This window comes from Mycteria americana, chromosome 5 (genome assembly GCF_035582795.1).
Source record: "Mycteria americana isolate JAX WOST 10 ecotype Jacksonville Zoo and Gardens chromosome 5, USCA_MyAme_1.0, whole genome shotgun sequence".
Lineage (NCBI taxonomy): Eukaryota > Metazoa > Chordata > Aves > Ciconiiformes > Ciconiidae > Mycteria > Mycteria americana.
Genome location: NC_134369.1, coordinates 31,049,980 through 31,066,685, shown reverse-complemented (window position 1 = coordinate 31,066,685; position 16,706 = coordinate 31,049,980). Strand labels below are relative to the sequence as shown.

General features: G+C 45.2%; 1 protein-coding gene and 1 long non-coding RNA gene across 2 annotated transcripts; one reads left to right on the top strand and one right to left on the bottom strand.

Moving 5' to 3' along the window:
- Positions 1-1,847: 1,847 nt before the first annotated feature.
- On the bottom strand, positions 1,848-15,100 carry LOC142410341 (uncharacterized). The gene is made up of 5 exons (XR_012775906.1): positions 14,210-15,100; positions 6,935-7,050; positions 5,264-5,356; positions 3,045-3,199; positions 1,848-2,143 (listed from the first exon to the last, which is right to left on the bottom strand). It is a non-coding gene; the product is annotated as an uncharacterized LOC142410341 (long non-coding RNA).
- PPP1R14D (protein phosphatase 1 regulatory inhibitor subunit 14D) lies at positions 7,945-15,156 on the top strand. The gene is made up of 4 exons (XM_075502719.1): positions 7,945-8,427; positions 12,708-12,803; positions 13,017-13,049; positions 15,088-15,156. The coding sequence occupies exons 1-4, from the start codon at positions 8,245-8,247 to the stop codon at positions 15,154-15,156; spliced, it is 381 nt and encodes a 126-aa protein (XP_075358834.1). The 5' UTR covers positions 7,945-8,244.
- Positions 15,157-16,706: the final 1,550 nt, after the last annotated feature.

Sequence of the window (16,706 nt, the reverse complement as noted above, 5' to 3'; positions counted from 1 at the left end):
CCTTATTGGCTATATGAACCTTTGTCAGAAGAAGCATGGGTGTCTCCCACTCCACGCTCAGACCCCATCTCCGTCCTAGGTCTTTAGGACCCACCTGCAGACCGTGCAAGAGGTAAAGGGAGAGCTGCCCTCGCTGTCCTGCACGTCTTCTAAATACAGGCAGGAGAAATAAAAACGGCAACAAGGTTGTCTCCTTCTTTTATTCTGCACTGCCTGAGGCACTCTGCTGGGCGCTCTGTCTTGTATTTAACCTGGAGGACACTTTTTCCTGGATAAATATTTAAAGCCTTCGGTCTGGAGCCAAGTGAGACTCGGTGCAGTTCCCTGGCCCAGGAACGCGCTGCTCAGGGAGCAGTTGGCCCCATCCCCTTTGCAAACCAGCGACCGTGCTTGGATATCTGCACTGGCAGAACTGCCCCTAAACAGTCTGGTTTGGTATTTTTGTCTAACTGGCAATAATCCAATCTACCTCAGCAGCTGTGTTGGGTTACAAAATCTCTGTCAAGGGTTTCCTGCAAACCTGAAGGACGTGATGTCTCTTCTGCTTGTGCCAGGTAACATAACTCCTACAAATGTAAAGCTGGGAGGACTCCTTGATTGGCATCTCTAGCCCCTTTTTGGTTGGTGGTTTTTTGGTTTGGTTTTTTTGTTTTTTTTTTTAAATGTTTATGAAGGGATGAGCCCCTTCATAAGGTGATCAAGCCTAGCCTTTAGAGTAGGGGGTTTTAATAGCTTTTGCTGTGCTAATGTCCTGCTGCAAGGTTTTCTGCTGCTCACCCTAAAAGTATTTAAAGTTACTTTATATGCAGTTTTCTTGTGCAATACTGTCCTTTCATTTCAAAATCTTCTCTCCTTTTGTCATCTTCAGCTGTATTTATTTTAGTGAAATCATATCCTAACTCAGTCTTCAGTTCGCTAGTGCAAGCAAGCCACGATCTTTCAATCGCTTCTTTTATGGTGGGGTCTCCATTTCCCCTCTGTTATCCTAATGGCCTTTTTTTCTGCACATTATCCAGTTTCGGGTTTTTTTATTGTTAAATACGTGTTACAGAATTCTATGCCACAGTCTAAAGAATGGATCACCATTACCAAGTATTTAATCTTTTCTCTCTCTGCTGGCAATATGTTGCTGAATGCGTCTTGGGATCGTATTAGTGTTATTCATAGGCTCACTGCAGAGCCATCTTATGAACAGTACATGTTTTATGGATCTTGGTCTTGTTCTCTCTGCCATTTTCAGCTCATCAGCCCCCAGCTAAATTTTTTTGTGACAATTTCCTAAGTATGTGATCTTACTTTTTATATTCTCTATATTCTTAAATTTGACCCACTTTTTTCTGCTTAGCAGATGGGTCTGGCTTGTTTATTTGACCTTTAAAGATCACATTTTTGGTTCTCCACTGTAGGAGGGATGCATCCCACCTCTGTGCCAGTAGCACAGTTTCTAGCTATGCCCAGTTTCTTCTGGAGAGGTTCAGTAATTAAAATTTTAATTGACATTAGTCCCAAGATCAAGGACTTCTACTAGGAACCTCTCTCTGCTGCAGCAGCTTTCCTTCCAACTCAGTAACTTACTTTTTGCTCTCCTAGCCTAGGAATCCCATAGCAGCCCTCGTCTTCTGCCAAACGAATAATTTCCCACGACTTCAGCTGAGCTATGTGTTATTCATATTAGCATGAAGGGAAAGTAGGGTGTGTGACTTTATGACTTGGGAGTGTTTTTAAGGGGTCCTGAAACGGTGAGTCATCGTTAAGGTTTGTCTGTCTTTGAGAAGTGTCTGCTCTCAGTCTGGCAATAACTATTCAGGAGATGACTCAGGGGGGTAAACCGCACCGTAGTTTAATATTTGACTAAGATTATAAGAGCTCTTAGACACGCATGGCTTGTAACAAACTCAGTGCAGGAGCCTGCGTCACCTGCCTTCTTGTGATTACTATGGAGACCCCAGCACCCATCGGCAGGTGGATGCCCACCTTCCAGAAGGAAGTGACCCCAACAGGCAGAAAAATAAGGAAGGCTTGGTCCAGGTCCCCTTTGCCCTGCTGTGCAGCCCAGCTCCATGGCATCACCGTCTGCAATGACTTCCTGACAGCAGCTTGTCCCACCGGCTGCTGCAGACGAATCCATTCTGCTGCGCTTTACCTGGGAACAGCTCCATGTATAATTAACGCTTGGGAGACAGGTTGGCTTGCTTGCTTGCTTGTTTTGTTGTATTTGCCTCAGGTTAAACCTCCTGGTGTGGTTTAGGGGTGAGACCCGGATGCAAGTGACGGCACAAAGATGTGGCAACAGAAGGAGACGGGGAGGGACCTCATCGGGCTGTGACTAACCTCTGGTCTTGTGGAATGAAGCAAGGGAAAGGATGACAGGATGCTGAGTCCTCCCAAGAGCCATTCCCATTGTATCAAGGGTAGCTTTGGGGAAGGGAGTTACAGTGAGGGTATATTGTTTCTTTGGGGAAGTTCTTGTCTACAGTCCTGCATGGCACTGGCTTTTATTTTAATGTTGCTGGTCAAGGTAAACCCTTAAGGGTTTACCTTGTGAGCCCTGGGAAAGGAAGAAGGGAAAATGCTGTTGAGGCTAGTTACACCAAGAAAGTATCTGCATTTTTGTCTTGTCTATGCTAGGCTTTTACAGGGAGATAGGTATGGAAATGTGAAGCAAAGAACCTTCAATTTGCAGGAACTAGAATAAACTTAACATTTCCCATTGAAGTCCCCATAGGCAACCTGAGCTGTTCTCTACAGCACCTGTGAGTGGAACAGGACTGGCCATGGAGTTCCCCACATGGAGTTCCCCACAGCCTCTCCTTCTCCATCACTTCCTACAGTGACTGCATCCCTGGGAACCTTCTGACTTTCAACACCTTCAGGCCAGCTGCCAGTGCCTCCTGCAAAAGGCTGCTCTCCCCTGTGTTTGTAGATGGCGATTTCCCTGCAGGTGTGAGCAGTACAGTCCCTGCAAGTGTAATTGCACCCTTTCAAGGGGATCGGGTCACAATAAACTTCTTGGTGCAAGAACTAGACAGACGGCCTCTGCAAACCTGAAATGTTGAAAGCAGGCTGGAAAACAAGGAAGATCCCCTTCATCTGTTCAGCCAGTGCTTCTCTTGTCTCCAACTCTACCGTTCAAGGACTTACTGAAACCTCTGTGCCACAAGAAAACACTGATAATGCTTTCAGTGCCACAGGCCTCTTTCTGTAGGGAAACAGCAAAGCAATACAAGAGGGAGGGCAGCAAAACAACATGGACAGGTTTTCAAAGATCCCCAAATAATCCATTTGGCATCTAATTCATGTTGTCAGCGTCACCTAAGTATTCAAGGGGAGAGGGGGCTTCCTCCTCAGTGGAGCTGCTTGCTCATCCCACTGCCTACGGGATGTCTGAGGATGGGCACAGATAAGCAGAATTACTTGCTTAAATAAGGAGAGAGTCCAGGCTTTGCTACCCCTCTGGTGTGCCAAAGCAGTAAGTACAACTATTCCTCATTTAGCCTTCTCAGCTGCTGATGAGCCATTAGCCTTTACGCTTCACTTGACTGCCAGTAACAGAGGCAGGAGGGAGGGCGGGCAGGCAGGCAGGCAGGCTAGGTCGTCTGACCTCTTGTTGCTGAGACCTGCCTGTTTTCTGGGGAGGTGCCAAATAGTGCAATTTTGGGTTGATCAGTCAAATACTCAGTTGGGAAATGTTTTCCTCTGCCTCTTGGCATTCGTCCTTCTCACTGCCCTTTCATTGCCTTATGAAAGGTGAGACTATCGGGGGAGAGGAGTAAGGCTGATTACCCATCGCCTGACTGAAGAATATATAGGCTCCTCTCCGCATGCTGGTGGGAAGGTAGCAGCACTGCTCGGGTGAGAGGTGGGGACTGTGTGAGCTGGAAACCCCTGGCTGCTTCCTTAAGTGTCCGGGAGTTGAAGGCGAGGGATGATGTGCTCTCCCTCTTCTTGCTAGAGCTCTGGGGCAACGGCGTAGCCTTTTTGGTTTCCACGCTCCTGTGGAGACACTGGGGGAAGAGGGAAGTGGATGATGGATATCAAGATGTGGCTGTACTGGGGTTGCTCACTCGAGGCTCTGGATTTTTTTAAATCTCCAGCCCTGGCTACATTTTCTGACCCACACAACTTTTTTTCTGTGCCTGTTCCTGCTCACAGGAGGGTGCAGAACCTCTTTACCTTGTGGTGTCAACGCAGTATTGATGCAGTCACCTCTGCTGCCTTCCCTGGTTTAATTTGTGTTAACTACCATGTTTGGAACCACAGGGAAAGTGATTATTTTCTAGAACAGGTGGAGAGTGGCTTCTGGCTGTCTTGAAGGGAAACGTTCCTCTCTAGGCTGGGACTCAAGGGAAAGGGGCCGACCTGGTTCTCTGGAAAGATGAGCCGGGGCCCTCCTGAATTATTGAGCACACACCACAGTCATCAGCTCAGAGAGAAAGAGAAGCACCAGCTTAGGTCACAGCTGTGGGATGGAGGTTGTTAGCTTCAAGACCAGAGGAGCATAACCGGATCTGCCTCATGCACTTGGTTGCTCTGCTGCCTGGATCAGCGTCACAGCTGCTTGGCACTATGATGCAGATGCTCAGCTTGGTTTGGTGGCCCTCTCTGGGGTCACAGACAGTCACAAAAGCCCAACTCCACAGTATCGAATCCCCCCACTCCTTTCAGAGGCAAAACCTCATTCTTAGAGCAGCCCTGGAGGAGCAGCAATCCCAGGTCACACACATGGAAACTGAGGCGCAGTGTTTCAGTCTAACACTCAAATGTGTTGGCCATGTTTAAACCCCCTTTATTCACCTACATAAATGATAAGCAGATTTGCAGAGGACATGATCACCAGCAGCTGCAGCAGGAGGTCCATTGGAGCTTACGTGTGCGCAGCTCTAGTGAAAAAACAGGGTGTCCGATTAGATGACTTGGTTGCCCAAGTATGTGTGTTTGCTTCTGAAATTTTGGTCCAGGTTGTATGCCCAAGGCTATAAGGAGAGATAAGTAGGTTGAAAACAAGATTTCATCTCATAGCCATGCCTGAGATCTCTGAGATCCCCCGCTGTGCATGTCCAAACAAAATGGTGAATGTCCTTCTGTCCCTTTGGCCACCTGAATCTGCTGTGATGCGAGGAAAGGACAGGATGGGGTGCAGCACTGTGAAAAGAGTCGTGCAGCTGCTTCTTGTTTGGCGGCAGCTGGCACTTACCAGCACTGGCAGGTGGCTGGTGCACCCGTAGGAGATGCTGCCTCGTTCAAAGGGGACAATATCACTTACCCTGTATGAGGCACCCAGTCCTGTGCCTGCAGGAACTTCTACCACACCCTCACGGAGCGATCTTGCACACAGTCTTTTTGCTTCTTCCTCTTGCTTTAATGATAGATTAAAACAGTTTATTACTGGAGGAGGCCTACTTTATCTGTAAACGTTTATTTCTATATTGCCACCTTCTTATTACAAAGAATTTATGACTAAGCTCATATAAGCCAAAGCAGTATGATGAACGTCCTGTAATCGGGCTCATTTTGGCTTGCAGCTTTCCTGAGAGGGCCCCCTGACATCCCCCTCTCAATGTCTTATGCTGTTGTAGGGTGACACTGATAGAGCAGCACGAGGGCACCAGGGGCTGCTTATTACTTTGTTGATAGAGTACAGACAGTGGGCTGAGTCTGCCTGTGGACCTCTTCAGATGTGGTATCTCAGCGTATTGCTCACGCTCAAGTGAGGTTACAAGTCAACAGCAGCTCAAGCTGTCTGAAGAGCCGTTAGGGCTGGTTATATTCCCCTTTCCCTCTTCCTCACACCTATCCTGTGACCTCTGGATCCTTCATAAATTCAACGATGCTAGCAGAAGATTAACAGGGCAAACCCAATCTTTCACGTAGAGCTGAAATGAACTGCTCAACGAAGAGCACCAGAGTCAGCACTGGGGATGGAGGAAGGGGGTAACTTCCCTGCCAGCCCTTCAGCTGCTGCAAATTTTTGGACTGACTCAGGGATGCCAGGTAGCTTCTCTTGTAAGTCTGGTCCTCTTTCTCTGGTCTTAATGCTAGCCTATCTGGAGTTCCTCGGGACCAAAGAAAATATAGGTTGTTTTCTCCTGTTAAAAAATGTCAGTCCTTGAACACCAAAATAGAGCACTTCTATTTGGAGATGGGAACTTGACACCTGGCAGCGTGTGTCCTTTGGTCCAGAGTTACCTTGTGAAAATCTGCCTGTGTTGGGCCAGTATATTAACCTTTGAAAATTCAGTAGTTGTAAACACATTATAAGATGTTCAATAGGTTTTGCAAGGTTTCTAACAGTTAAGAATCTGAAGAATCTTCACTCCCTGAGTATGGTCTGAACCTCTTGCAACACGGATTTTTCTGGGAAATTTTGGTCTAAATAAGCATCTTTAGGAGTGAGATTAGAGGGAGGATACAGCCAAGCAGTGAGGAAAAATCGGTAAAGCTGCTTAAATTAAATAGCTGACACTTGTCTTCTGAATAGAAATTTTAGGCTGTCTGAAAAGCAGAGGAGATTATATCAGTTTCAGGTATACTTCAATACTTTATCCCTCACTGATGTGGAAGCAAGTTTCAGGATCAGCATTTTGTAGAATTTTCCATCAGAAAAGGCTTTTATTTTTTGCTCAAATTAAGGATGAAAAAAAGGGCTGGAATGGCCCTGCCCATTTTTCTATCCCGCTTTGTACAAGATGTTGCTGGCTGGCTGTATCACCATCCCTGGCTGTACCACCATCCCTGTACCACCAGCACAGGAATGTGGCTTTGGCAGGGGGACTGGGTATGACTTCCAGAGGAGACCAGCCCCCCTGCAGACTGCCCCATGCTGCCCAGCAGCAGCTATCAGTGGGAGAAGGGTTGGTTGCTTTTCCTTTGATTTATCTAGCTCTTGGTCTCCAAACTGGAAGTACCTTGGCTGCCAGGAGCAGCTGAGACTTACTTGCTTTTTCCACATAAATCATGAGACTGGGGTTGTTGGATCTGCTTCACGATGGAGGGTCTCAGCTAGCTTGTCCATTCAATAGGGCACATCCCTGGGCAGGTGGCCGGAGAGCTCTGGGAACAGATGAATAAAGAGGTGTGATACAGCATCTAGAGGGAACGCAGGTGTCCCAGTGTCCTGGCACCCCGTAATCGCAGCCAGCCTGATTTCTGTTCCTCTGAACGGTGCTGCTCACACGTATGCTTCTAAAATGGCATCGGGCAATAATGCTGCAGACCTTTAACCTGTCTTCCAGTAAGAAAGGGATTGTAAACCAAGCAATGATAATATATAGTATGATAGCAATTTATGATGCTTCAGCAGGTGAACTTGTTTACCATGAATACTTTCCTGTGGGAGGGAGACGGTGCTATATCCCTAGACAGGCCTTCTCCTGCAGTGTCATCATGTCAAATACTGTACTTTTAAAAATAAGAGCGCAGATATTTTATCTCAGAAGCACCTTGCTCAAATGATCTCAAATTCAAGCCACTGGGATTTCTACAGAAATTTTTGAGAAAGCTGGAATACATGTACAGATTGTAGAACAATGTAAAATGGGACTGCTGAGTCCAAGTTTGGCTTTCAGTGTTACTGACCTAGTATTCCCACTCTTGTAAAATAGTGGATGTAGTCACCTGACTCCAGACCACTTCTCCTTATCTGCACTGGGTCCAGTGCTTTAGCTGGAAAATGCCAAATACACCATTTCAATGGGTGCTAGACCCTGTAGCTGCAGGCAAAGCAGTTTACAGAGGCTTGTGGAGCTTGAACACAGCAGGATTCAATGCATTATGTATGGATCAGCCCTCTGGAATTGCACATGCACGTAAGTTATGCCTGTAGGAAACCAGTAATTTAAAACCTCCTTCCCCACCTCTTGGAGCTGACTTGCGTTAAATATTAACAAACTTGGTTCATCAGTTCCCTGGTTCACTTGGCTTCTTTTAACAAGAGATGTTATTACAACAACTCCTCTGCCTGCCTCCCTGCTCCTGTCAGCCCAGCCGATGGTGAAACCCAAGAATCTGCTGCTGTAACTCTGCCTGCAGAGCCTGCCTGCTGCCCCGGCCGTGTGGTCTCCCCCACCTCTCTCCCTGGGATCACCAATGCTGCCTGCCTTCGGCATCTGTGAGTGGCTTGTGCTGTGAGCCACTAGTTGCAAAGAGGCCTTGGTTAAAGGAGACAGAGAAAAGGAGTGAGGGAGCCCACAGAAAGGCGAGTTCCTGCCATCAGAGGAGGAGGAGGAGGAGGAAGAAGAGGTGAGCATGGCCAGCAACTCCAGTGCGCTGCCCCGGGTGACTTTCCAGACGCCAGAGAAACCTGGGGAGGAATCATCACACAGGAAACTGGGCAAGTTAACCATAAAGTACAACCGCAAAGACCTACAGCGCTGGCTAGACCTGGAGGAATGGATCAACACCCAGCTACAGGAGCTGTACCAATGCCGGGTGAGTAGCTGGGGCAAATCAGCCCCTCACTCATCAGATGAGTAGGACTAGAGGCCCTGGGTGCTGGGACAGGAGTTTGCTTGCTCTGCCTTACTGGAAATAGCTTCTCAGCTTCAGTCTTCATTAGGTATCTTATTTCCACCTGCTACAGCACTCTGTCTGGCCGGTGTGTCTGCAGTCAGAGAAGCTTGCACTGATACAATCCAACTAGCTTTAAACTGCCTGGTCCTGCACCTGCTTGGGGGGTGTAGCTATTGCTCAGCACGAGCAGAACCTAGAGAGATGTACAAACCCGGGATGCTTCTTGTCGCTGAGCTCCATGTGGTGAGTGGCTTTGCTGCGAGCAGTATCTAAGCTAGCTGCGTTAGAGTTACCGGTGTACCTTTGTTCTTTTTAGTCACAACAGTGTAGCTGCTGTTTGAATGAGACACCCTGGATAATGCTGTATCTGTAGCTGCAGAGTCTGGACACTTTACTGGCAGCAGGGGAAGAAAGAAAAAAATACATGCTCAAACGTAGAGATCTTATGCCTTCATCTTCACAAACCCCCAGAGCTGTCTTCCTTGCCTGAGATTCCCTTTGCACCAGGATCAGTCCCTCCTAAATTCTTCCTGCTGATCTGAGAGCTGCCCCACTAAGAAACATCCAGGAGTGCCTAGGTCCAGCACCTGAATGGTACCAGTCTTTATTTGGGCTGTTGCAGGGTACATGACATTTTTTCTTCAGTGCGGTGTGACATTTAAGTCCAGTTTCAGCACTGGCTGGATACACTGAAAGTTTAACCTGGTAGTATCACTTCTATTCATATTTTGTGCTTAGATGGATGGCACTTACACTGGGAGCTTTCAGAAGGGGTAGTGCTTTTCCATGTTTGAGATAATTCCTTTGGAGTGTGGTACAGGAAAAGGTGAAAGGATTTCCCACATTGTACATCGTGGTCTTAACCCATTTAAATAGCTTGACTAATGGTTTTGCTTTTATCTGTAGGGCAATGGCTGATGCAGTAAGAGAACATAGCTTTCTTGACTTACAGCCCAGTACATCTTCCAACAGAAGACATAGATGCATTAGCAAATTATGTAAAACAGCTTATTCATGTCTTAGATGGGGACAGACTAAATGAACTGTCAAGCCCTTTCTGCCCTGTTTTCTGTATTTGCACGCCAGCACAGCATTAAGCACTTGTTTGAGATACAAGGAAAAAAGAGCTGATGATTGCTTAAAGTTTTCCACTCTGAGGATCAGCAGTTTCAAATTGCAATCAACAGTGGAAGTGGACATGTTAGAACAGCCCAGGAAAGGTGATTTTTGTGCTATATGCCATGATGGTACAGAGATGCTTTTGTCTGCCCAGGCTGATTTTCTGGGCCTGAGAGCCATAGAACGGTGTCAGCTCCACAGCTGAAGAGCCAAACTTCAGGAAATGTCTCTGTGGCTGTCTTGATTATTGTTGTTGCTGTTGTTTATTACTATCATCATTATTATCATCATTTTCTGTGAGACTGTTTCCTATTTGATATTTGTAGGCATGTACCAGGTTCTCATGCCATGTTGGGAGAGATAAACAGTTAATTTCTGTTTTAATTTGCCATATGCAAAGAACATGCAGCAGAAAACAAATATGGAGAAAAAGGTCCTTCCTTCTGTCGCAAATGCATGGCTCCTCTGAAAATGAGTGTATTACTGCTCCTGTTCTGTTAATTAACATTCTTAGACTTCCCAAACAATTTTATAGCTTGTTTAGTAAAAATGACAAAGGATAACAGCTCATAATCTCTTCAAGACTTAATTGTGAATTTCCAGTTGTTTTCTATAGTTTCTAAAATGATAGTAATAAATTCTCAGCTGTATCTTAGGCCTCTTGATAATGCATTACGAAACATTATATAGTGTACATAGGAGCAGATGTTATTGCTAGACCTAGTCAGACAGGCAAAATTTAGCGTGTCTGCGAAGTGCTAGAGTGGTGGTCCTGGTAAGTGAAGGCTGTTCAAAAGAACAGCGGCAGTGACGGTGTCGCTTGCCAGCCATGCCTGCACTGGCATTTAAGGGACTGTCCCTGGTAGCTCAGTTCAGAGAGCCCTTAGCCTGACTGTTGAGATTTGCCAGAGATAAGCAAGGAGAATGGCTGCTGCTTTGAGTAACAGAACATCTTGCCCTTTGGGGAATTATTGTGGTTTTAAAGAGATGGTTTGGGTTTGGTCTTTTTTTTTTTTTGAGGTAGACAAGAAGCACTTGGTACCACCAGTAACATGACCCAAGATGAGGGTCCCTGTGTGCTACTCTTACTTGGACAAGTCTACAGATGTACACTTGTAAAGGTGTCAGAACAAACAAGTCAGGTTACTTTATCACTTCTGGTTTTCTGAGAATTAGGAGCTATTTACTGTCATCAGAGTAGCTGCCCAAAGGGGATATTTTTTTCCCTACTACAAAATCCCAGAAGGCACAAGTGAGAAATCCAGCCATGCCCTTACAGGAACAGATTGCCAGTGGATTGCCTTCGCTAGCATCTCTCCAGCACAACAGGTTTCCCAGCTTCCTGGTGTATTTGGGCCAACCTAAGAGATTTGCTACCAGGAACTACATAACATGATGCTGTACCAGGTCAGAGACTGTTAATAGGGTACAACAGGGGGTTACATAGGATCTTTTCAAATAAATACATGTGCCACAGGAAATTACTTGTAATCACCCAGGTGTCCAGCAGGTCCTCCTGCTCTCCTCTGGGCATTGTGGCAAGACTATTTAGTTAGCCCTGCTAGTCTGGGCTTCCTTGGATCCATCGACTTCCATTACATTGTCTCTTTGTCGGCGTCTTCCTTTGCTCCACCTGCCCTTGGCAGTGCAACGTTCCTCAGTGTCTTCCACAAACCCATGTGATCGAGTCAGAATAAACAGCATTGCCGATTCAAATGCCAGCAAGGTTAGTTCAAACATCGCCTCCCGATACAGATAATCTGAATGATATACTGTTTACTGTCATGAGGCTTTTTTGCAACAAAACTAAGACTCGGGAGACAATTTTGATTTTCAAGATGATTCCCTGCACGTGGAAGCCAGAACACCATCCGCAGTAGGACCAGAAAGCCATAGGGAGTTCCTACCCTGTCTCACCCTCCTGGCCTATTTTGCTTCTTAGGCCAGAAACAAAGTCAGGCTGGATCAACACCTGTTGTCTAAACAGTCACATGAAAATTATTACTTTTAAGAAGAAATGCTGTCTGGGTCACAGTACAATATATTTAACTGTGGTTTATTACATATTCTCAAGTCAGCTGCATAACAAAGCTGAACAAAGGTTTTCTACTTCCTCTCTGACTTGGTATCAGAGGCTGCTCAGAACAAGCTTCTTTTTTTCCCGTAAGTATTGCCTTTATTGTTTAATGTTTTACACACACATCCATAAATGCTACCCAGCAATCACGTACTGCACTGTTTACTCAGTATCCTTATTCTGCTGATTACTATGTTAAAATATCACTAGTGTTGTGTTGTCAAAGATTCATTTTGCAAATACATTGGAAACCACAGCCTGCTCTCCTTGCAGTCTTGTAGAGACATGTGGAGCTAAAATGTGTATGTGATCAAGTTTACAAATATTTCTAGCTAACACCCCCATGCATTACAAGATTATTACTCCAATCACCAAAGCCTGGGGTCTCTCTTACATTAGAGGAGACTATTATATCCCTCTCATGTCTGTTAGAGAAAGCTGGCAAAGCATTGTTAGGCCTTTCAAAAGCATAATTGTTTTTCTCTCCATTACTGTAAAAAGCCTTAGTATAAATACCAACTATGTGAATGTATTTAGCCTAAAAGTCTAAAATCTCATTGTATTAGTTATGCCTCTCGAAGATTACGCCCGCTGGATTTCTGTTTGGTAAACACTTGTGCACAATCTTCATAGATGAGGGTTGTCCAAGGCTGGCTTACATTGCATTGCAGTTGGCAATTGCAGTTGGATATTCTTGAAAGGGTCTTCCCATGATGGACGACAATCCCCGAGCAGTGGTATCAAGAGTTGAGGTGGGAAAAGATGAAGAATGTGTACATCAGGATGTGTGGCTGTAGCAGACACCACAGAGGGGATGGAATCCATGCCCTCTTTATAAGAACTTCCTTATTTTGAGATTATTTATATCTTGACCTCAACTTTGCAGCATAGTTTTACTGTAACTAGTTCCTTCTCAGCTGCTCAGTTCTTTAAAGATGGCCTCTAGAGTTCTTAGAATTTTGAAGGTTTATTAATTGTGGTTTGGGTTTTTTTTCCTTTTTAGCTAAGAGAGGAAACAGACGCAGAAGCTCCTGAACCACAAATTGATCTTGAAGATCTCCTGGAGGTCCCTAATGAAGAACTGAAATTAAAACTACAGGTCAGATAGAGGGACTTGGTGACTCTAAGTTAGGGACTTCCTTCATAAAGAGAAGTAGTGGTGTGTGGGGTACAGAATACGTGTATTCAGTGTTGCATGATGCTTCCCTGTGTCTTAGACTGTCAAAAACAGTAAAATTCTATACCCTTTTTGTAGGGAGGGAAGAATAGGTCAACTCATAAAATACTAAAATGACTCCTCTTTGGTTTTTAGGAAATCCTCCATGAGTGCTCCAGCCCGACAGAGGTAAGTGAAGCACCATCAATAGGTTATACTGTGCTGTAAGAGTGTGTCTTTGTTGCTGCTTGGCTGAATAGCTAAGATATTACTGTGCCTAACATGACACTGGAGATTTGTTTAATTCCCAATGGGAAGTGTTGGCCACTTTATTCTGCTGTGTTAGAAAAATACATGTAAATCTACATGGGTGAGCTGAAGGCGGAGCAAATAAGGAATTACACTTTAGAACCAAAGAAAGTTCATTCCATGTTTTGGACATCCTAAGCTGACCAAGCTGAGTTGCTATTTGGTCCTCAGTGTAGAAAAGCCATAGACAGTGATACAGCTCACATAACCATCTTGCACACTGTTACCTAAATGCATTCTTAGCTTAAACCACTCTACCGTTATAAGTGACAGGAATGTAGGATGGCCCTTGGATTGGATTGGGCAGATAATTGTTGAGCAGTGGCCATGTAAGTTAGTTTTACATGAGGTTTTTTTCCCATGTGAACGTTACAAGTACCGGTTTTGAGTTAGAGAGTTAAAGAAATCCCACAAGCTGTCACAATGTCCAAAGGAGTGGAGCCCAATACTTTGCAGTGTAGTGCATGCACCGTACAGCAATTACCTTCACTGCACTGCTTACCTGTGCAAAATAGGGTCCCCCATCACTGCTTCAGTCAATGCGTTGCATGTGAACATTGTGCTTGGACATCATTCATCAGTCTCCACATCTTATTGAGCCTATGTAGCTGTACAGTGATAAACATACAGAAAATGATGTGGATGCACGACTATCATTGAAATTAAACTCAGCTGTAGCAATCATTACAGATAGTCTCCTAGCAGGGGCTCAGCAGACAAGGCTGGCAATAGGGAAATAGTTTTCAGAGTGTCTGAATTTCAGATCTTAGGCAAGAACTCCACATTCCCAGAGAGAAAACTGAAAAGAGTTTGCTCTACTGATTTGTAAGCCATGAAAGTGTCTTGCGGACAGCATGGTACTTGCTAACTACAGATACTGCTGCCCCATTGGCAAAAATACGTACTTTCACCCTGGTGATCTTGAATCCAGTCCCCTTGAAAGATCACAGCAGCGTATTTGCAGAAAGCAGACAGAGGAAACAAACTGGTTTCCTCTAAAGGGACTGACTAAAAAGGTACGTATGATCCTATGCATTTACTTCCAGAGCATGCTGTGGCAGGCAACCTCTGATCACCCAAGTGAGGGAGCTGGGCTTCCACACAGCACAAGTGGTAACAAGCTGCAATACTTCCAGTGACCTTGTGTAATTACAAGGACATGCAGCTATCTCTTTGGGTGAAGAAAGGCTGCACACTCCTTTATGGTGATGTTACTTGTTATGCAGAGGGTAAAATTTGCACTACTCACTAGGCTTCTGCTTGGAATAACCAGATGGTCCAGTTTAGTTCATAGTCCTTGGCTGTGTCAGCAAAGTAGTCGGGGTTTATCTCCATTAACTGCTCATCTATCTGCTCTGCCTGTCCTCAATCCCTGCTCCAGGTTATCATTAGTCCCGTGTGTGTTTTGCACCACCTCTTCTTGCCAGCTACTTCCTTGTAGAATTGGCACAGCTCCGAGATGGTTTGCAATCCACAACATGGAGCTTTACAGGTTCAACAAGAGGGACAGCTTGCTTTGCCCTAGATTGGGAGGGCAGGAGAAGTGGGCAGGAGGTTATGGTGGCAACAGGAAGCAGTGGAACCTAACAGAGGACAACAGCATCCTGAGGTCATCTCAAGGTGGAAAAAGCAGGTATCTGGGATGAAGAGGGGCAGGTTGGCTCCTGGGGAGAAAGTAAACATGGCTGCTCCAGAGGGAGACAGGGGAAGGGAAGTAGAGGGGCTTTTAGACCCTTCTCATCCATCAAAAGGTCTCCTTTCTTAAGCTAAAATATAGGTTTGCTCAATACATGTCAAAATTCTGGTTTCTGCTCAACACAAAGGCGAATGTGGGAATAATGCAAGCACCATAATACTCTTTGGGCTGGCGAGCACTGGAATTAACATGACATCCTTCTTCAAACAATTCTCATTGTAGGACTTCATTACGGAATTGCTTAGTCGATTGAAAGGTCTCCGGAGAGTCACCAGTCCTCAGAAGAAATGACCTTGCCCACATGGAAGACCCAGCTTTGGTCACAAGGAAACGTGTACCTTCCCCACAAAAACCAGGATCAGCAACATCACTTCAGAATATGTTTAGGACTTACTGTTATTGAGAAACTTCACCAAGTTTGTGAACTTTGTACCAGTGGTTTGAAGACTCCACTCCTTCCAGATTTACGCACACAGCAGGGAGAGAGATTGTATGTTTTCCTGATTCTTACAGGGCATGTTAACCTGGGGAATAGGACAAGATGTCCTTCCTTTAGTTTCTTCTAGGAATTTCCATGCTGGCTGAGGAGCACTGAATACAATTCTCAGGAGCTCATCAAGACTTCTTTCTTTCCATCCACTGCAAGGAAAACAAGGCATTGGTTATCACTCATTCATCAACATGGAAAATCCGTTACTGTTAAGCTGCACCCTGTTTCAGTCTGGCTGGGACCCAGCTGTGATCTCCTGCCTGTTACTGCTGTACCTGACTCTACAACATTGCACATACTTTGTAAGTCTTATTGTTGTTATTCATGAAGGTTGGACAGAAAATACACAGTAGGATGGAAGGAAAATGCTCAAGTGCACCTGGTCTACTTAAGGGGAAGTTAGTGAAACAGCTGCTAAGGCTAACAGAAGAGAGATTGTTTTTCCTTTTTTGTGGAACTTAGGACTTAATGATTTAGAAGCATCTTCTAAAGGAGCAAGGTCTGGGATTGTTTTTTCTTATCATTTAAAAAGATGTTGGAAAAATGCTTATTTTGTACATTAAAACAGAGAAAACCAGCTGTGCATTGCTTGCTTTTGCTCTCTTTTTAAACACTAAAGAAAAACTGAAGTGAAAAAAATACCTGCTTCCAATTTCCCTGCAGGGAGCATCTTGGAGCAAGTCTTTTGCAGACAGGTAGGTCTCACAAGTGAGAAGTGAAGTAGGACACATTGTCTTGCTGCACAAACTCTTCTGGCTACAAGTAACATGTGGCTGGAAAAATACAGAGGAAACTACATCCAGCCTCTCAGCACGTCAGTAACTTGACACGTGTGGCTAGGAAGTAAGACAGCAAATGGAGGCTGATTGCTTAGGCAGAGCAGACTCTCACATTATGTCCTGCTCCTACGCTCTCATGCTGGCAACTCAACCAAGAGAGTTGCTGAGTCACATCCAGAGGGGCTCCTATGTACCAGTATGTTCAAGGCTAGCTTTTGAATACGTTTTGTCAGATAGGGGCCAACTCTGGAACAAAAGGGACATGCAGGTTAGCTAACAAACAAGAACTCTTGGGCTGGACCAGTAATATCTTAAATACATACATTAGTCTTTTCATCTTTATCAGTAACAGGGTGATGACTATTACCTTTTGCTTCCCTCCTATTTTCCAGCAGAAGTGTCAGTGAACAAGCTGTGGGCTGTGCACATCTCTGAGAGGACAAAATCCAAGCTGCAGTAACAACTGCAATGTAAGGGCTTGCTTCCCTTCACGTGCTGTTCTTGTATGTGACAGCCTCCTGGAAGTTAGCAAGCCATGCAGTTCATTCCTTGTCCTAAGGCTGCTCCAAGAG